The following is a 21917-nucleotide window of genomic DNA, read 5'->3' as shown; positions in this document are numbered from 1 at the left end:
CCTAAAATTTACTCAATGTTATATGTCAAATGTATTTCAACTAAAAAAATTTTTAGGAAAAAAGAGGGTATTAGATTTTGGAAAAAAGGAGGGTGTTTTCAGGTCCAACTTTCTGGATTCTGATCCTGGAATCTGCCTCCCATGCCCCCGAGCCTGCCTTATGCATCTTTGTGCCTGACTGGGAGGTTATCAGGGCTCCATCCTCTCCCTTCCCACCAGGAACTCTCAGGGCTGGGGTGCCAGTGGGATAGAGGGCTTGCTGTCTGGGAGGCCTAAGGCCTGGGACAAGCCTTTATTTGACCTTAGTGGGGTGGGGGTGGGATGTTTTTGTTCCCCAGCTTTAACTTGGAGCCTGGCTATGACTTCCTCCATATCTACGACGGACGGGACTCTCTCAGCCCTCTCATAGGAAGCTTCTACGGCTCCCAACTCCCGGGCCGCATCGAGAGCAGCAGCAATAGCCTGTTCCTTGCCTTCCGCAGCGACGCATCTGTGAGCAATGCTGGCTTCGTCATCGACTACACAGGTAAGGGTCCTGGTGGCAGAGACTAGGGAGGCCAGGGCCAGCCAGCCTGGGCGGAGGGAAGCCTAGCGAGGAAAGCACTGGGCTGATCACAGGGAACTGGCACCACCCCTAACACTGCTGCCCCTAATACTTCTTCCCCTAACACTGCTGCCATGCACAGAGCACCAGCCTTCCCGGGGTCTCAGCCTCCCCAACCCACGTGTCCCGGCCTTCTCCTTGAGCCTCACTTCTGTCTCCAAAGCATTGCTCCTTTTCTCTCCTTTCCCTCTGACACTCACTGCTGGCTCTTCACACTTATAAGGTCAGCCCATGCCTTTCAGCTCATCTCTGCCTGCTCAGTCCCCAATGGGTCGCACACAAGATTCGACCTTCCTCTCTGCCCAGAATCTCCCACCGTCCTGGATAAACCCCATGCCCGTGTGGACGGCCCATCCAGCCTCCAGCGTCAGTGCCTGACCTCTGTCCCGAGGACGTTCCTTAGCCGTCATGCTCTGGCTCCATGTCATTGCCTAGACACTTTCTGATACTTCCTGATCACATTTTCATAGCCTTGCAGCTCTCTCATTCTCTCATGGACACTGCACTATTGAATTAATTAAGGCAAGCCGAATAGTGCAGGGGTCAAGAGCAGGGGTCGGCCAAGTTTTTCTTAAAGACCCAAACATGAGAGAACTATTATAGGCTAGTGAGCCTTATGGTCTCTGTCACAGCTACAGGATGCTGCTAGCACTAAAGTAGCCAAGGGCAAAACCTGAAAGAATGGGCGAGGCTGTGTTCCAATAAAAATCTACTTCCAGCAACAGGTCTTGGTCCCTGTGTGCTCAGGAGCATAGGCTGTCAGAGTCACTGGCTCAGAGCTCACGTGCACTCCTCAGCAGCTGCGTGGCCTTGGGCAAGTCCTTGAACCTCTCAAACCCTCCATTTCTTCATCTGTAAAATGGCAGAATAATCCCTGCCTCCTAGAAATGTTGTGAAGATCAGTGAGTGCATGCATCAAAGCCCCTGGGCCGTGCCTGGCACCTATCAAGCATTCCACAATGGTCAAATAGTGGGAGGAGCCAGAGGAAGACGGGTTCCAGGCACTGCCCTTCTCTTCTCTGTTATCCTCCTTTTGACCTTTCCTTCTTCCCTGGTTATTGCAGACACCATTACCCAATCCTAGCTCCATTCCGTGCTTGATTTGTGAGCTTGGCAAGTTATTATCTCTTGGAACCCATTTCTCCATCTATAAACGGTGATAATAGTAATTATGTTGCAGAGGTTAAAATTAAAAGATATTTTATGCACACACATTATATGTATAATGCCCAATATGTACTGAATACTCTACAGATACTCTAGAGATGATCAATTTTGTTATTGTTACTATAACCCAAGTTCACCCAGGGCCTCATCAGCCTGTGTGCACAAATGGGGTCACATGACCAGTTAAAATTAAAAAGTTTCTGGCTCATGTCCCCCACTTGGATAATGTGGGACTTTAGCAACCTTTTAAAGTGACCCTTAATTAAATATTTCTGGCAACTTCTGGGAATATCTCACATGAGCTCACAAATAATATTAATCATCAGAACAGGTGCCTTCGTGTCTACCAGCTTGCTGGCACTGTCCTCAGCACTTTACATCCATCAAGTCATCCAGATCCTTGTAGCTACTGATTGTCTGCTATTTGTCAATAGAGTTCTAGAAGATACTTGGTGCCCAAATTAGAGAACATCTTGCTTGTAGTCTTCTTTCCTCGTGGGGCTGGCCTGAGAAATGGATATTTTGTCATTCCTTCTTCCTTCAGAGGCCTGCCATTAGAGAAACCTCCTCTACCCACACCTTTCTGCACATGCTGGTATCAAAACAAGCATGGCCACAGACTGTGGGTTTCTAACAGAAGGCATGACTTAGACTCAGCCCAGGACCCCCGCCACTCCATGAGTGCCATGCCCACCACCGTGTCCCCATCATCATGTCTCTTATTATTTATCTCTCTAGTCACACTCTCATCACACCCTCAGCTTTCCAGCTGCCTGGTCCTTCTCTTGCATAAACCTCACAGAGCTGCACCCTTGTTAAAGCCATGCTCAGGTGGCTGCATGCAGCCAGAAAAGTCACACAAATATGGCACTTGGGGCCAGCACAGGTGATGTCCTTTAACCGGAGCTGAGCTTTAGAAACCATCTAAGCCACCTCTGACTTGTCCCCCCTGGGGTCTTCTCAGTGAGGGTACTTGTCCCCCCTGGGGTCTTCTTGGTGAGGGTACTGATATCCCAAATGTTACCACTTTCTGCCTCCTTGCACGATGACTTCATTTCATTATCCCTGGACCCAGAAAACTACTGAGTAGAAATTCCCTCAGCTTCTTCCATAGTCACCTTGCTAGTGACCAGTTGGGCTGTACCCACCCCCTTGCTGGTCTTCTCCACTGAATTCAGGTGCTTGACCCACACTTCCAGGTCCACTTTCCCAAAGAGACCCTTCCCACTAACAGCTATGGGCCCAAAGCTTCATCTAGTGAGGCCTATGTGTCCAAAACTCAGCCCAGAGAAGAGGGCCTCCCAGCTGCCATCTGAGTCAGACAAGTGGCTGAAGGAGGACAGTCCCTGGGGAGAGCAGAGAGGGGAGGCACTGTCCACCCATGCGCGCTCCACCACCTTGTGAGGATCTGTGGTACAAGTACCAAGATAAGTGTGTCTGTTTGGGGTGGGAGGGCCTTCCTTTTTCCTCATATTGTACCACTGATATTAGTCACCCTCCTATGTCCACAGGCCTCTGGACAAGTAGCCTATATGTGGGAACCAGGGACCCCTGCCTTACCCAGTGGTCTTCTCCCTATCCCAGGATCCTGGGTTCCTGGAGTGGATCTCTCTGCACCAGATTCCATGGCCGTGATGATTTCTCCCCATGCTTACTCTCTCTGTAGGGGTGACCTCCACCATTTGTTAACCACGTGTCCTCAAACAAGTTGCCTAACTTCTCTTAGCATCACCTAGAGGAACAATGAAGCTACGTGAAAGACTTGCGGGCATTGAAAAATAGGCATGACACCTACTAGCAGACAGACCCCAGTGACAGTAGGTGTCTGGCACATACTTTGATCCACCTGGTCCATCCCATTGTCTTTTTTCCTATGTAAGGGACATTTTATCTGCTCTTCCCATGTTTGGAAGGGAGAAGGACCCTTCTTCATGTGACTAGTGCAGTAGAATGTTCTTTTCATTGCCTGAAAATAAAGTAGTGAGTGTGATGTTTTGCACACATGTATGTGTACATGTGGAATATGTATCACGTGAATTTTTGTGATATGTGTGTATGTGTGCCCTATATACTTCTTCAGTCCATGGCAAAGAATTTAGATACTCTCTGTTCTGTAAGTCCATAAAATACCATAGAAGAGCCCATCACAGTAGGTCTGGATCCTCAGGGAAGAAGAATTGGCCTCATCCATTGAGGAGCCATCTTCTGTCCACAGGCAGAATCTTGTCTTTTAGAGAGCCAGAGCTCTTCTAATGCAGAGGATCTGGGTCTCCTGGGAGCTGTGGCTTCAAGGGTCCTGCTCTGGGAGGTGAAGGGAGCCACATGGAGAAGTGTTGCTGGACTCAGCTGGGCTGAGCCCAGTGAAAACAGCTAAGGTCAACCCTTCCTCTGACCAAAGGCAGACAGACCAGGAGCCTTCCCCATATCCAGCAGATCTTGGGCATCTGTCCATGTCAGTATTCAGTGACTTCTGCTGTTCTTTTCATAGGCTGCTTTTATTTCAGCGTGTGGCTCTCATCCAATCCCTCAACCAGCTCCTTCTTGATTGGGTGTTTAAGTTGTTGTTTTCAGTTTTTTTTTACTGTTACAGTGTTTGGAAATGGCCCTTATCTGTTAGAACAAATAGAAGCTGGTTCTCTTAATTTTCCTAGTGTTGGAGAGCTTGGATTTTACTCATTATTATCACAATGATGTTTTAGTCATTTAGTTTTATCATTCACAGCTTAGTTCTTGTTTGGCCAGCTGAAGACCTGATTCTGGTCTTAATTCTACCTGCTAATCATGGAATGGCTTGGGGAACTCATTCAGCCTCTTTGATCCCCACATTCTCATCTATAACCTGAACAGGAATGCACCTGGCCCTACCTGCTGCACAGGCTATTGGGAAACACAAATGAGATAACAGATTGGAAAAGTGCTTGGAAAACTAGAAAGTGACATTCCTATGAAAGGGACTATCATCATTATCATTCCCCTTGTCATTGTTATTAATGTGATCATGCTTGGAATGATGTGCTCTTCTCCCCTCGACATGTGAGTAACTATAGAATCTGTAGTTGGAATCATTGATGTGGTCGTTGGTTTTCCAAGCCCTGAGGTGTTCAGCCAATCCAATCTGCATCTATTTATTACACCTCTATTATGTGCCAAATAGAGCCAGTCCTAGAGCCAAGTTCTGTGCTAGTTGCCAGGGTTATGAGAAGAAAGGTGACTGTGCCTGTCCTCTAAGAGTTCAGAACCCACTGGAAAGAAATACACTTACCCAACCTTCCAAGATGATGCTATATGTGCCATAATTAAGAAAATAAAAACAAATTCTGCCAAAAGGAAAGCAAAGTTCAGGAAACTTGTTCAAGAAAGGATAGCATTGAAAACTGTAGGGGATTGCCATACAGAGGAAGGAAGAAAGGACTTTCAGACATAGTGTAAAGTTCTGTGCAGACATACCCAGCTGAATGCAGCAGTTACCCAAAAACGCACTTGTTTATATGAGGTAGAAGTTGATTCTCCTTCCTGTAAAGAAATCTGAACATTGCCATGCAGGGCTGATGAGGTGGCTCCACCCAGGCTCCCTTTGTCCTTCGGCTCCACCTGCTAGTATGTGGCTCCCATCCTCAAGGTTATCTCAGAATCCAAGATGGCAACTGGAGTTCCAGCCATCATGTCTGAGTTTCCAACTGTGGGAAAGAGGAAAGAAGCAAAGACCAATGACCATTCTCTAAGCTGAGTCACCTTCCCTTAAGCAGAATATTGAGAAATATTTATTGAGTGCCTGCCATGTGCCAGGCAGTGGACTTCAACAGTGAACAAAACTGGAAAGCTGCCCTTATAGAACTTACATTCTAATGGAAGGAGGAAGAAAAAAGTAAGATAAATAAATAGTGCATGAGATAATATTGCTCCCAGCACAGAAAAATAAAGCAGAGAAAGGTGACCAGGAGTGTTAGGGAGAAGAATATAGCAATTTTAAATAGCTAGCCAGGAAAGTATCACTGAGAAGTAGACATTGAGTTAAGTCCTGAAATAGTCAAGAGAGGGAGCCATGCAGGTGGAGGAACATTCCATGCACAGAGACCAATGTGGTTACAGCAAAGTTAGCAAAGGGACAATAGGAGTTGACGTTTTAGAGGGGAGGGTTTGAGACAAAACACACAGGGCCTTATAGGACCATAAGGATTTTGGCTTTTTACTCTGAGTAAGACGAGAGGCTATTGCCTGGCCTGTGTTTGCATCTCTTTGTCCAAATCTAGCTGCCCAGGAGACTGGAAGGTGTAGATTTGAGCTGGTGCCCTGATACTCTGAATAAAATCTGGGTTCCCTTGTTTAAGGATGAAGGTGGGGAATGGATATTGGGTGCTATAGCTAATTCTGCCTCTGATGAGCTATGTCAACTTGGTTCTAAGTTATTAAATTTCTATGAACTCGAAAAACATTTGACCCACTTTGAATTTATAAAAAGGGCAGATGAAATATAAGACATAGTGAAAGCTCCCTGTATCTCTGCAATTCACATATGGGTCCCCCAGTGACCAGTTGTGTTCTGACCAGCACCACTGCACTTGGGGAGAGGAGAGATTTGGTGAAGGGGGTCAAGGTAACATATCACAGAACACACAGGAAACCACTGAGGGATCCTCTGCTAGATGAGAGAACATTTTCTGGTTCCCACTTGAGTTTAAATGCACTAGTATATCTGGGATGCTGACTATGGGCAAAGATAAAGAACACCACCTTCATAAGGGCTCAAATGCAAGAGTGGCTGGATTGATGGGATTATAGACTCTCAGAGCCCCATCCCATCAGTCAGTGGGCTGATTGGCAGCTGGGCAACACCCTTAAGGATAGTCTAAAAGATATTCAGGTGACAGGGACCCTTGACAAGATTCTTCCTGAGCCCTGCGTCTCTGAACTCTGGTCCCTTCTACTCCGACTCTTCCTTCCTTATCTGCTCTTTGACTCTCTGAGTCCTTCTGTGAGGGCTGTCAGCACCTTCTTGTGAGCCCCTGTCTTGAGCCTCTGCCTCCCTACAGCACAGCCTCCAGAATTCTGGGGAACCCTGATGTTCGGTGGCTTTTCCCTGATACTGACCAGCCTCAACTGTGTGCTGACTGCCCAGCCTTGATGACAGGCCTCGTGACCATCAGTGGTCTCTGAACACGAGGATGAGGAAAAGCAGCCGTGAATGGGAGTGAACGCTGGCTCCCAAGAGCTGCTCAGGATTCCCAGCCATGGAGAGGGAGGGAGGTGTGGGGTGCCTTCCCTGGAGATTCGGGGCCCCAGGTAGTACCTCAGATGCTTAGCCGCACCAGGTCCACTCTTGTCTGGGGCAGAGGGACGGAGCGCATCCCTGTTAGGCACATCCATGGCATGCCTGATCGGGAAGACAGACAAGCGTCAATCATCAAATGGAAAAGAACTGCCCTTTTAATAAATTAGCAAGCACCCAATACTCCAGTGCAAAGGCCTGGAAAACCATATTGGAGACCTAGGCTTACCCCAGAGGTTGAAGTAGGGCTTCCTACTTTCTTCCCAAACCCAAGTATTGGTGCCCATGGACTCAGAAATGCCAGCAAGGTATGGACAGGACAGCATGCGAAGCCGATGCCGGCTCACGTGCCCAGCCAGGAGCATGGCCTTAGGCCAGAGGAAGAGAAGAGAAAGTAGTCTCTGAAAGCACTCCCTGCTTGCCACACAGACAGAAAGCCCATGAGGCCTGCCAGGCCCAGTGCAGGCAGTCAAAGATGAGCAAAGGGGTGGGCCGCGCCCAAGCACGGACATTAAGCACGGTGACCCTGTCCACACTGAGACGCGATCCAGGGACCAGTGGCTCCCACCAGTCAGAGCAGTGCGTGGTTCCCTGGAGAGGAGTGAGTCAAGGGAAAGAGAGGGCTTCAAATATTTAGGCTCAACTCCCTCCTTTGAGGGTCAAGGCAAGAATAGAGGGAGAGGAGGGGAAATGTCAGTCTCCACCATGACTTCCAGCCCTGGGTTTCTAACCAAATTTAGAGAAGTTTCCAGACCTGAAGGGAATGGAACCAGCAATCCCAACTCCCTGTGCCTCCTCGTGGGTGCTGTGCCCTGGAACCAGGCCCCTAACGAGCTCTGTGTGTGTGTGTGTGTGCTTATTTTTCTTTTTTCTAGAAAACCCACGGGAGTCATGTTTCGACCCTGGTTCCATCAAGAATGGCACTCGTGTGGGGTCTGACCTGAAGCTGGGCTCCTCCATCACCTACTACTGCCATGGGGGCTATGAGGTGGAGGGCTCCTCGACCCTCAGCTGCATCCTAGGGCCCGATGGGAAGCCTGTATGGAACAATGCCCGGCCGGTGTGCACAGGTGGGGGAACCCGGGGGTGGGGGGGCAGATGGGAGTGGAAGGCATGCCAGACCCCGAACGGGCTGTTAGCTGAGGGAATGGCACAGGGTACCCCTTGGGTTCACTGTGAATGAGAATGCCTGGTGGTCACCAGGGCTAACAGCCCCTGGCAGTGTGTTGTCTCTCAGACCACACCATGTCCCCACCCGCGCTCGACAGGTGTCCTCAACAGTGGTCCCCAGACACACCAGCAGCTCACACCAGGGAGAAGGGAGTTTAAAAGTGACCCCAGACTTGTTCTTGGGCCTATAGAAAATCACCAAGAGGTCAGATGTATAAAACTCTGGGGGCATCTGGCTCAGCCATGACGTCCTGACAAGTGGGATAGGTCAGAGTGTCATAACTTTAAAAGCATGACAGCCACCTAACTTGAAAAACAAGTTGGCCCCTTTGTCCGGATGAGAGAGGCTGGCTCTGAGGTCCACCCCTCGCGGTTGGACTCCATGGATGGGAACAGAAGTTAGCTGGGCCACATGGGCCAGCCGCTGTAGCACGACTAGTAGGAGAAGCTTCAGCTGGTTGCTCATGCAGATGCTGAGTGCCAGGTGCATCAGCCGTGGGGATGCAGGTCATTTCTAGAACCCACCTCTAGAAGCGGTTCCTGAAGTGCCCCCCAAGCCCCTGCCTCCAGGGACCGATGCCACTGTTACTAGTTAGAGGGTGGGGACTGACATGCGACCCCCTTGACAGCATCAGGTGGGTTTCAGGCCACATTCAGGCCAGGGATGGGCATTCTTGGGCAGGGCACGCAGCGACCTCAGAGCTCCCCTTCTCCACGTTAGTGACTGCACATCTCAAGGCAGCCCCACCAGGGCCAGAAGCTAGAGCTGGGATTGAGGATACTGGGAGATGGGCAGCTGGTGAGAGGTCCGCAAGGTCACACGTCCCTCTCTCTGGTTTCTTTTTCAGCCCCCTGTGGGGGACAGTATGTGGGTTCAGATGGAGTGGTCTTGTCCCCCAACTACCCCCGGAATTACACCAGTGGACAGACCTGCCTGTATTTTGTCACCGTACCCAAGGACTATGGTATGGGTTTTGGTTTAGTTTTGTTTTTTTGCATATTTGTTTGTTTATAGATTTTCTGACTCCTTTCAGCTCCTCAGGCCCTTCCCCATTGTATCCCAGTGCAACTCAGAACTGTACCCACTCCATGGTGGGAACAGACAGAACAGTCTCCACGTAGGACAGCCAAGTGTGGTGCCATGAAGTAGACTGTAGGGTATGACCCTGGCACGTGGGGAAAAGGGCACTAGAGGGGCTGCTGGACCCAGGGGGTGGACTCGGGGAGGAACCACCCAGGACAGGGGAAAGAGAGGCAGCACCAGGGCCTCCCCAGCACAACCCAAGGCTGAGTAGAGACAGATCCAGGCCAATCAGGAACCAGGGAAGGGTGGCCAAGAGGCAGGAAGAAGGGAAGGAGCAGGATGGAGCCAGGCTTGACCCTACAGGGGAGGGGGCTGGGAGCCACAGCCTCCCACTGTTCCACCGGAGACCAGGAGCCTGGTCCGGCAGCCATTGGTAGACAAGGAAGAAAGAAATGAGGAGCAGCCAGTGCCCTGAGAAGGCAGAGAAACTTCCAGATTCCAAGAGACCACGGTAAAAGGAGCCAGGCTTCTCACCTGTTGGGCAGTGGAGACCTTTAAAATCCTGCCATCCCTGGAGGACTCAGGAGTTTCCTGAGGGTGATAGCTGGGCAATCAAGGGACCAGCCTGGCTGCTGACTTCCTAGATCTCCTCTTTGTAGAAGTAACAACTATTTCTAAATAGTGTTGCTGTTCAGAGCGGCAAAGGATATCAGTATATCTTGACCATTTAGGAGAGAAACTGGGCAGCCTACAGAGAGCTGTTGCTTCGTCCCAGGAGGCAGGGTGGACGGAGAACACTGCTAGCCCTGATGACAGTCACCAGACATTTACTGAGCACCCATCAGGGACCATGCCCTCTGCTGCCTTTTAGGGCCACAGGATGAGTGTCCCTGCCCTCTAAACTCCCAGTCTCATCTTCACCCACAACTCCAGCCATCATGCTCCCCTCCTGCCCCAGTCCCTGCACATACACATGTGTGTGCACACACTCCTCAACATACTTATGTGGCAGGAGGTTTTGACATGCAGCTCACAGTAGAGTCCTTAATAAGTGGGCATGTGTTTGTGCTTGAGTTCCTACAGGAATAAAGAGCTCAGCCAACCCCAAGGCTGGTCAGTTTCTCTGAACCGAAACCTGCGTGAGGAGAGCCTATTCCCAGAGGGTGGTCATTTGTCCCCAGCATCTTCTCTTCACCGTTGATGCTGGGCCCAGGGATCAGGGGCAAGTTTTTGCCTCTGGGTCTGGAATACTTACCCCCCAGCCCAGGTCTCAGCTCGAAAGTCCTCTTCTCATAGATCTTTCTTTCATCCCCCATCTAATGTGGCTTACCTCACCTTATCACTTTTTCCCATTATCCCTAGAACTTAACGTAGTCTGAAATTATCTTCTTTATTTATTTACCTGAGTGTGGTTTTTTCCTTTTCTTGACAGTCTCTTCTCAGTAGAATGCATACCCTGTGAAAGCAGGAAACATGCCTGTTGCATACACCCCTGCAGAGGAAAGCATGGAGATACCCCTGCCACCAGTCCTAACTCAATGCCCATTGTTAGGGTTCTGACATGTGCCCTCCCTCCTGCTCCTTTGTCCATGAACTGAGAGCTAAAAAGTCTCTTACTCCATTCACTAGTATACTTACCATTGCAAACAATTTTTTTCCCAGCATTCAACTCAATGGCCTGATCCCTCCACATGCACACATACATTCAATTTCCTATATGATCAATGCTTGAGCCAAAGTAGAGAAGGATCTGTCCTGGTTCTTGCCCTCAGCTGCACCTGTCCATCTGGGAACAGTGCAGGCACAAGGAACCAAGGTCTAGCAGATAGCTGAACTGGAGCTGAGTCTGCTGTTGGGTGGGTCCCAGCCCCTTGGGCATTGACTGGCAGAGGGGACAGCTGTGATTCATAGCTGGTGGCCTGAATAGCCACCAATTGGAGGGGCCCTTAGACCTTATCTGATAAGGGACTCATCAAGGCCACCAGCTTTTCATTCCCCATCCTTGAGCAACCTGAGTGGCCTTGGAGAACTCTCTTTCACTTCTGAGCTTCAGTTTCTTTGTCTGTAAGATTGGGTATCTGGACCAATCACAGTCAAAGAAGATGATGTCAGTGGTAAGCATGGTACCTGGCACACAGCTTGTGCTTAATAAATGTCACTTTGCTTCTTCCCTAGGCTTTGCCAGAGGGAAATGAGGTCGATAGGTTTACCCACTCAATATACAGTTGCTCATTCCCCGGGAGCAGGCTACTGCTCACCCTCATTCCTCTTAACTGTATCTGGGCGCTGCCCTGGCCAGCTGGACGTTTAAGGAAAAACTAAAGAAAAATACAAGGTCCTGAGAGCACATGGAAAATGGGAAATATTACCAAAAGCCCTTTTGTATCCTTGCGTAGCTGCTACCACTGCTATCTAGCCAAGGATTAGGGTTAGCTCAGTGCCGTCTCCGCCAGCCTGACCATTGCGTGGAGTCTTCAGTGTCTAATGCCAGCCCTCCCTTCTCACTTCCCTGCATCCCTGCGTCCCTGTGCCTGGTATCTGGCCAATGCGCTAATCAGTCGGTAGAAAGGCTCAGCGAGCAGTTAGCTCCAGGAGCCAATGCCTTCCTCTGAGGCTTCCCTGCTCCAGCCTGGGGTCCCCATTCCACCAGTCCTTACCCCCAGCATGTCCACCCAGCCTTCCACGCTGAGACCTCCACACCCGTGTCTCCACAGTCGTGTTTGGACAGTTCGCCTTCTTCCACACGGCCCTCAACGATGTGGTGGAGGTGCACGATGGCCATAACCAGCACTCTCGGCTCCTCAGCTCCCTCTCGGGCTCCCACACAGGTACCTGGGGTGCAGACAGGTTGGGGAGGTGGTGGGCTGGGGGCATCACAGCTCAGCTGAAAGGAAAGAGGACCTGTTGGCTCTGCACAGCCACTAGCGGAAGCACACAGCTTGTGTCTGCCATGCACTGGCGCTGACCCTACAGCACCTGGGTCAGCCCCGAAGCACCCAGAGTAGGCCTTTTCATTAGCTGCCCTCACCCCAAGCTGTGTCCATACCACCCCCAAGTGTCCCTCTTGGTAGCACTCCCGTTGTTTCATATTTAGACTCAACGTGTCTTTCTAATTATAAAGATACTGGATTTTCATTGTAGGGAACTTAGAGGCAAGATGAAATAATCATATAGAGAATTAAAACAAAAACCAGACAGACAGAACCACTGAAAATGTGGAGTATATTTCCTTCCACTCTTCATATCGACTGAGACTTAATCGTTTTACATATTTTATATTCAACAAAACAATAAACAAATATATTTTTATTGAAATGTTCATTACTCTGTCATTTTCTAATAATAGGATTTTTAAATGCTGCAAAATAGTCTATCATGTAGTTATTTAAAATGTATGTAACAAATTCCATATTATTGGACATTTAGATTGCTGATTTTTCAGTCTTACGAAATCAATGTGTTACATATATGTCTTTATATATATATATCTATTGCCTTAGAATATCTGGAATTAGAGATACTAAGTTAAAGGCGATGTATGATATTTAAGGCTTTTTATACAGATTGTCAAATATCCCTCTAGAAAGCTTTCCAACAATGAAAAAAGATGGTATGTTTTATTCTCACAAAAACTAGGTAATTAAGAAAGCAGAAACATCAGTTTGAAAAGTGAAAATGGTACCTCCTTTCTTAATTTGCCTTTCTTTAATTACTAGCTAGGTTAACCTCTTTATAATGTAATTATCAGCCCATGCATTTTTTATTTGTGTATTGTGAACTCATGGTTATTTTTCTATTATAATTTACTTTATTTGTTTAGTAGAGCTCCATATTATTATAAGCTGTATATATTATATGCCATAAAAACCTCTTGTCTATATTATATGCTGTAAAAAGCCTTCCCCTACTGTTTGTCATTTGCTATTTAATGTCAGAAATATGTGCTTTAATGTCAGAAAATTCAAATTTCCCATGATATCAAATCTATCAGTGTTTTCTTTTGTAGTTTCTCCTTTACTTTTATGCTGATTAAATAAATATTCCTCTGTGTTTTCTTTTACTTCTTTTTAGTTTCATCATTTTGCTTTAATACCTTTGGAATTTATTTTGATTTTTTATTTGAGATAGGGAATCTAACCATATTCTTTCAAATTTAGCTAATCAGTGGTCCTAACAGAATTTTCAAAATGCCAGATTTACATATATTACATTTTTATGAAGTTAAGCATACCTTTCTAGACTTTTTATCCATTTCTTCTAAGTATCTGTTTATTCTTATGTCAGTATCAAAAAGCTTTAATTAGTGTAGCTATGATAATGTTTAATATTATAATAATTTTAAACATATAGGTGGTACTATAAGTCCTCATAATCATTTGGTTTGTTCTGAATTTTTTCTTTGCTATCCTTGCTTACTCTTTATTCTAAAGAGCTTTTAGAAATATGTTGTCAAGTTAAAAAAAAATGCACTGGAATTTTCTTTGGAATTCCCGTTAGCTTATAATTAACTGGAGGAGAAGTCACATCTTACAATAGTAATTCTTCCTCCCGTCCAGGAACATGGTATATCTCTCCACTTATGTTATCTTTTGTAACCTTCAGGAGGGTGCTATAATTTTCATTTAAACAGAATCATTTTTCTCAACTTTATTCCTAAATATTTCGTGGTGATTTTTATCGCTGTTTTCGTTGCTACTATAGATGAGTCTTCTTCCCTCCTTCCATTGTTTTCTGTCTGGTCTTTGCTAGTATATTAGAAGACTGGTATTTTTGGTATATTCATTGTGCAAAGTCATTGAACCATCCACAGCAATGCTAATACCTCCCACTGATTCTCCTGCATCCTTTAGGCCAGAAGCCGAATCATCTACAAATACATTTGTCTCATTATTTTACCTCTCCCCTTTCAGTATTTTTTTCCTTTATTTTCTTCCGTGGTTACTGATCTATTCAGGTATATTACCTTAATTATCAATGTTGATATTTTATGTTTTAGTGAAAAATCCATTTCGTAATTATTTTAAATTTGGCAACCTAGCTTATATAATATATGATGATGACATTTAATCTCCTCTGTGTCAGTGCTTATATCACCCACACTCACAATGCTGAATACTGCGTTCACAGTTCCAGTTTTTTTCTCAGTTGGATCACAGGTTTTGTGTTGCTTGTTTTGTTTTTATTGCTTCTACTTCTCAATTCTTCTGTGGAGTTTGTTATTTTTTAATTAATTAGCCTTTGCATTGTATTTCATAATGTCTCTCCTTATTTTCTTCAGATTATTGTTTTCTTCTTGTGATACCTTCTTGAATTGAAGAGTTTTATTCATTATTTTCTCTGTGTTACCAAGAGCCTGTTTACAGCCATATATTCACCTCTACACATAGGTCTGACTTCATGCCATAAATTTTGGTATATACTATTTTCATCCTCATTACTTTCTAAATAATCTGTGATCATGTTTTATTCTTTTTGTTCAAGAGTTGCTTGAGAATGTCTCTTTTCCCTCAAGAACCTGGAGTTTATTCTTGTTACATTTAAACATTTATGTTAGTTTCTAGTTTTATTTCCATATGCTTGAGAATATAGCCTGTACATTTCTGTTTTGGGTATTAAATGAAGTCCTCTCGGTAGCCAAGGACATTTTTTTTAACTAAGGTATCATTGATATAGAATCTTATAAAGGTTTCACATGAGCAACATTTTGGTTGCAACATTCACCCATGTTATCAAGTCTCCCCCACAGCCCATTGCAGTCACTGTCCATCAGTGTAGTAAAATGCTATAGAGACATTACTTGTCTTCTCCCCATGACCTACCTATATTGTGAGTGTTAACTATAATGCCCCTTAATCTCTTTCTCCATCGCTCCCCACCCCTTCCCTTTGGTAACCACTAGTCCCTTCTTGGAGACTGTGAGTCTGCTGCTGTTTTGTTCCTTCAGTTTTGCTTTACTGTTATACTCCACAGATGAGTGAAAAATCATTTGGTTCTTGTCTTTCTCCACCTGGCTTAATTCACTGAGCATAATACCCTCTAGCTCCATCCATGCTGTTACAAATGGCAGGATTTGTTTTCTTTTTATGGCTGAATAATATTCCATTGTGTATATGTACCACATCTTCTTTATCCATTCATATACTGATGGACACTTAGGCTGATTCCATAAGCCAAGGACATTTTTTAAACATTTTCTAAGTATCTGAGAAGAAGTCTGTGTGTTCACTCTGTAGGGTCAAGCTGTTGTAGAGAGTGAAGGGCAAGCTCAGGCCCTGCATCCACAAGCCTGGGCTCAAATGTTAGCTCTCCCACAGGTTTACTATAGGTGCCTGTGGGCAGACTTGACCATTCTGAGCTTCCATTTCCTCCTCTGTAAATGGCAGAGAATAAAAAAGTTCTACCTCCCAGAGTTATTGCTAGTATTCAGTGAGCTCTGTAATAGCCAGCCAGTAGATCAGTCTTAATTTTTTTAATTCAAATCCATTATATCAGTGTTTCTCAATGAAATGATTTTTCGATATTACCGCCCCACACATGTACACCCAACTGGGAGTGTAAGTCAGGGTCTATTGAGGTAGGACTCTTTATTAAAATCTCTTGATCTGGATAGACAGGAGATGAGAGAGAGAGAGAGAGAGAGGAAGTTTAGCTATAGATATAGAAGTATAGGTACAGGTAGAGAAAGAGGCATATATTTAGAGCCTGTGGATGTAAAGGTAGATATAAATACAGGTGTAGATATACATGTACAGGACCAATGGAAATAGAAAGAAATAGGAATAGAAAGATAGTTAGATAGACAGACAGACAGACACATACATACATAGGACCCATAGGTATCACTATCAATACTCTCAGATTGTCCCTTATTCGTCATTTGGAGGAACTCTGATGGTGAGCCCCTGGTGTTGGTGGGAGTGAAGTATGCCCCTGTCCGAGGTATGTGGAGGGGGAAAAAAACAAAACAAAAAGCCCGAGAACCACTACTCAACAACCTTCATTTTGTCCTCTCTGCTATATCAACTGAGAACATTGTGCTCAAACACCCCCCACCACAACTGTGACATGTGGTTATCTTCCTGTGTCTCTAACACTTCCTGTACCTGTTTGCCTGATACATCTTTCCTCCTTTTCTTTTAATCTTTTTTCTCTTAAGAGGAAGTTTACTTACTTATTTTATAAGTGAAATATTGTGTCTAACATCTATCATCTGGGTTTTGTTTGTTTTGTCTGGATTTTGCATCCTTGCTTTCCCGTTCATATCTGAACCGTCTCTAATTTCCAATATTTTTTAAAAAACCTATTTGGACTTTTATATTAAGGTTGTGAGGAATTATTTTTAAAGTATAGGCTTCTTCCCCAAGAACAGTTTTTACCTTTGCATTTAGCTTTGCTACCTCATTAACAATAATCATTTAGGCTTAACTATGTTTTCCTAGTTGTCATTATCCCTCGTAGCTTTTGATTTCCTGATTATTAGTTCATCTTGTTCATTTATTATTAGTAGGCCTCATAAGTGCAATGCTCAATGTCACCTTGCATGTATGAGAATGCCTTTTCTATGACATATCATGTAAATGACAACTTGATTGCAAATCGAATTATGGGCCATACCTTCTTTCAAAGCTGCAGCAGTTGTCCTACTCGGTTCCACCAGTTAAAATTACAGACAGTGGAGCCCAACCTGATTCTTGGTCCTTGCAGGTGACCCATTCTTTTCTCTTTAAAAGTCTTCCAAAAAAAAAAAAGTCTTTCATATTTTTTAAAATTAAAAGGATGCATTGAAATGGAAACCTCTTTTCATTAATTGGATCTGGTGCTTTGCAAACAATTTCAGTCTGAACCTCGGGCCTTTCTTACGCTTAGGAAAGTTAACTTCATTCTTAAATTGTTTCTTCCCCTTCAATTTCTCTCATCTTTTCTTTCTAGAATTCTTGATCTGTGCATACTGGGTTTTTTCCCATCCATCTTCCATGTCACTTGATATTTTTCACATTATTTTCATCATTTTCTATGGATTCTGGAAGAATTCCCCAAATTTAATCTCCACTTCTCTGTCCAGTTCCTGCAGAATCCAGCTGCCATGTACTCATCCCTTTGAAGCCTTTACTGGTCTCAGATCCTTCCTTTGGCTCCTCTGCCTCTGATTTCACAGGTGCAGTGTAGATGTCATCTTATAACAACCACAGTTGAAAATCTTCTGACACTTTTGCCTATTCTTTGTAATTCACAGAAAAATATTTGCTTTGATTTCTCAGTGTGTCGCCTCCTTTAAAACTTAGGAATCTTTTCTTTTGTCCAGTGATTTTACTATGTGTTTGTCCGTGGAGAGGGAGGTCTGTGTATGTCCAGGACTGAAAGTTGAAATGGGTCTGCGAGAGATTACAAGGGTCCTGATCCACATATATCAGAGCAGATGATGGGAGGATGCAAAAGTTGAGTTTTGTTCTGTTCACACCCATTGAAAAGAGGAGCCAGAGGTGGCAGTGGTAAAGAGAGAGGCTTTTCCTTCACAAGTTTCTTTTTGCTGTGGCAGCCAGCAGTCAGCCAGGGCAATGACTCCTAGCCAGGCTCCACCATCTGGGTTGTATGTGACTCTAAGTGTGCAGAGCAGAAACTCTCCACTCTGCATGGCCAGCAGCATCACACAGCTTTCTGGAAGCACTGGAGGATCCCAGATGTGCCTCCCAGTGGCTCCTTGGCTATTTCCAGCTCCAGCCCTCACTGCAGTGGAGATGTGGCCTGGCTCTCTGTAACCCCTGCTTCCCTTCTGATGGCGGGGTCACCTGCCATTCTCAGGTGCTGTAGGCAGGCCACTGCCCACCACCCTCTGTGCCCTCAGTTTCCACAGGATGATGAGCAGGACTGTGCCTCATGGCTGCAGGTCCAGGCAGCACCGTCTTTACCTGGATCCATCTGCACCACACTGAGCAGAAGAGACGCCTGTATCTTCTGAAAGAAATATATGCTTGGGCCCCCTGGGCATCCTGTGCCAAGGTTTTCCCAATTTGTATGTTACCTAATGACAGTATGTCTTGCTTTGCTTGGGACGGTCCCAGCTCTCTTTGGTTGACCCAGTGTAATTATTAATAACATGCCCTTTGACTCTCGAAAGTCTCCTAGAGTGAATAATAAATTGTACGATTGCTCTGGTTACCAACATCTGACAGGGGATCTGGGAAAGGCCAGTTACTCTCACATGTCCACATCACCCTCCTTCCCAGAAGCTGCTGCCATTTTTTTGTCAGATTAATGTGAGTTTTCCAAGTAAACCACCAGTCAGTTTGGCAATGACCGTCTTCCCCATCCCTGTGGGTCAACACAACTTAAGAAGGTTTCTTCTTTCAGGGCAGGTCCTTTAATCTTTCTGAACCTCTCTTTCTTGATCTATTAACTGAGTGTATTGAACGCTTATACAAACCTTGCAGTGACCCTGGGTTAAGGTAAGACTATGGATGCAAAAGCAGTCGGTAAACCTTGAACTCTTAAGTGCAGTAAATATGTGAGGTTTTATATCAGGAAGACCTAGGATGTGGAAGGAACTGCCGCATGGGGTTTGGGCAGCCCCCCTGCCTGGCCAGGATTTTGTCTGCCCAGCCCAGCTGCTGGCTTCACTGTCTTCCTCCCCCTCTGGCTCCTTATCTCACAGGAGAATCACTGCCCTTGGCCACCTCCAATCAAGTTCTCATTAAGTTCAGTGCCAAAGGCCAAACACCAGCCAAAGGCTTCCACTTTGTCTACCAAGGTATGCACGATATGGATGTGGGAGGTGCCACGGCAGTCCTGCTTCTTCAGGGACTTGGTAACCAAAGGGACAGGGACCTTTGACCCTCGGTCAGAGCCTCATTCTTAGGATGTTTGGGGGCAGTTACTGGTTTGTGGGGCAGCTCCTTGAAATTCAGTTGAATTTATACATTCATTTACGCAAAAGACAATTTTTGGACCAAACTCCATATTGAATGAGGGGAGGAATCAGACACGGGACCCCAATCCCACCCCCACCCTCCTTTGCCTAGCCCAGCCCCCATGACATTTGGAAGACCATCCGGCCTCCTACCCAGACTCCTGCCCATGGAACTTGGTTTCATCTGCAAGACACAGTAAAGGTGTGGGGAAAAGACAGGCTTGGGGGTGAGATAGATGGATATGGATTTGAATCCCAGCTCTGCCACTTTCTGGCAGAAAGTGGGCAGAGCTACTCCACCACTTAGAGCCCCAGCTAGCTCGCCTATAAAATAAGGATGATCGTGGTATCTCACTGATGGGATTAAAAGAGAGTTCACGGAGGAGCTGGCACTAAGAAAGTAATCGATGTTTGTCTCCTGCCTTCCTAGCCCTGAAAGGCAAGTCTTAGAGAGGCCCCAGCCTCTCCTGGTGCAGCAGAATGCCCACCTCCCCAGGGCCCCTCTAAGCCTGGTTGTGTTCATCCCACTGCCCAGGCTGAGCCACACTGGGCTTGCAGGGCTAATCCTCCTGTGGGAACACATCTCTGGCGCCTGGGTTAATGGGGCCTTTCTGCCATTTTGGAGGGGGAGGGGAGATTTAGGTCACGAGAGCAGAGCTCTGGGAAGGGTCTTAAAGCACACAGGGCAAGAGGCCAGAGGCAGGATAAGGGGCAGAGGAAGGGCTGTCTCTCTGTTAGGGGACACAGGACCCTGATAGACAAGGAGCATCCCTGGAAAGGCACAGAACACACAGGGGGCTCACCCTGCCTCTCATGGTTTCCAGAAGCTATGTTGTAACTTTGTGCACCCAACTATATTTCAGTAAAATAGACATCCTAGAAAGCCCTAAGCCTGCCCTAAGGGAAAGTGCCCAGAGCCTCTCAGGGTCCCATCCACAGTCTCAGTTCCAGTCCTGTTGTCTGACCATCCCTGGGCCAGCTTCTCGAGGGGTGAGGCCTGCCCCTCAGTGCCCTTGTCCCCTGCAGCGGTGCCTCGAACCAGCGCCACGCAGTGCAGCTCTGTGCCGGAACCCCGCTACGGCAAGAGGCTGGGCAGTGACTTCTCAGTGGGGGCCATCGTGCGCTTCGATTGCAACTCCGGCTATGCCCTGCAGGGGTCCCCAGAAATCCAGTGCCTCCCAGTTCCTGGGGCCTTGGCCCAGTGGAATGTATCAGCACCAGCATGCGTAGGTGAGTACCTGGACAAGCAGGACCTGGGGAAGGGGTGGCCAGCGAGACCCACCAGCTGCTCTGCCTGCCAGCGCAGCCTCAGTAGGGGGCCCCATTCAGACCACATCACTCGTCCTGTGGGTTGGGTGTGGGACAGCAAGGAGTTGGGGCTGCTGGGGGAGGGATGCCCATGAAGAAAAGGGCACAGGTCCAGGTCACTGAAGGAGAGGTGGCTGGGAGGTGTTGTGGGAGAAGCCAGCTGGGGGGAGGAGTCGCGCTAAAGCCGGGGCCCCGGGAGGAGTCTGTTTGGGAGGCTCCCGTGGGTCCCACAAAGACAAGTGGGAGGAGCCTCTGACCAGAGCTGCCTCCTTCCAAGTGCCATGTGGAGGCAACCTCACAGAGCGCAGGGGCACCATCCTGTCCCCCGGCTTCCCGGAGCCCTACCTCAACAGCCTCAACTGCGTGTGGAAGATCATGGTCCCCGAAGGCGCTGGCATCCAGGTATGGGTGGGCAGCGGCCGGGTCAGGCAGGTGGTCGGGAGGAGACATAGCAGCCCTGCCGTCCCTCTTGAACCAAGAGTGAAGTGAGGCCCACAAGCAGAACAACACAAGAGCTCAAGGCCCAGAAGCTTCAGGAGGCGTGAGGAGAGAGCTGGGTAATTAGGAAGCAGGAGGGGTGGGCAGGCTGGGGCCATCAGTGGGGCCCAAAAGAGGAAGTGGGCCTGGAGCTGGGATGCAAACACTGGGGAAGATTCATGGGAGATGTTTTTCAAATGGCTTGAAGGGTTCTTTTCTTCAGATTGAGGGGGAGGGGAGAGGGAGCATGCAGGCGAGGGGGAGGGAGGAACCCACAAGCACAGACGAAGCATGGAGAGGCACCAAGCACCCACAGATGGTGGCACATGTGCAGCTGGAGCCATAGGAGCAGAATCGGAGCCATATAAAAAGAGTGGTAAGAGCCACGGAGAGCAGGCCCCAGAACTGTGTGTGAAGGAGGATCTGGGGCCTGCAAGGCCACCAGGGCCACAAGCAGAGATGGACATGTCTGGGCAGATGGGTGACTAGCTCATCGCTGCAGGACTTCTGCAGCAATCGAGACAGGAAAGTGGGGAAACCCAAGGGAATGTTTGAGAGAAGAGGAGGAAGTCTGATGGGAATATTCCCACTTCCTGGAATTTCCTCACTCCCATCCTCTGCCTTATAAAGTACCCTGCTGTCGTATAATCATTCGTTTCACATCTGTCTCCCTGCTGGACAGTGAGGCCCTCAGGGTTAGGGACTCAACCTTACTTATAGCCCGGCACAGTGCCGGGCCCAGGCTAGGCGCTCAATCACTGAATTAACAATGTGAAGGGAAGAGGGTGCGGGAGGGAGAGAGGGAGAGGCGCAGGCTGCCTGACCAACAGCTCAGTCCCCCTGCCTTCCCAGATCCAAGTCATCAGCTTTGTCACGGAGCAGAACTGGGACTCCCTGGAAGTGTTTGACGGTGCCGACAACACTGTAACCATGCTGGGGAGTTTCTCAGGTGAGGTGGGGGCCTCCAGGGACCGCGACTCAGAGGGCCATGGTGGAC

General features: G+C 47.3%; 1 protein-coding gene across 5 annotated transcripts in view; it reads left to right on the top strand.

Annotated features, from left to right (window-relative positions):
• The window catches only part of CSMD2 (CUB and Sushi multiple domains 2), a 600037-nt gene that overhangs the window by 472261 nt on the left and 105859 nt on the right, over window positions 1-21917 (top strand). For all 5 annotated transcript variants that reach the window (XM_073233614.1, XM_073233613.1, XM_037010709.2 and 2 more), the window contains 8 exons: window positions 339-526; window positions 7913-8107; window positions 9056-9172; window positions 11946-12059; window positions 18881-18976; window positions 20162-20365; window positions 20721-20845; window positions 21773-21869. In XM_073233614.1, the coding sequence (XP_073089715.1) occupies window positions 339-526; window positions 7913-8107; window positions 9056-9172; window positions 11946-12059; window positions 18881-18976; window positions 20162-20365; window positions 20721-20845; window positions 21773-21869 (1136 nt within the window). The remainder of the gene's footprint in view (window positions 1-338; window positions 527-7912; window positions 8108-9055; window positions 9173-11945; window positions 12060-18880; window positions 18977-20161; window positions 20366-20720; window positions 20846-21772; window positions 21870-21917) is intronic.

This window comes from Manis javanica, chromosome 4 (assembly GCF_040802235.1).
Source record: "Manis javanica isolate MJ-LG chromosome 4, MJ_LKY, whole genome shotgun sequence".
Lineage (NCBI taxonomy): Eukaryota > Metazoa > Chordata > Mammalia > Pholidota > Manidae > Manis > Manis javanica.
Note: the sequence above shows the minus strand (reverse complement) of the source record. Positions and strands in the feature narration are given on the sequence as shown.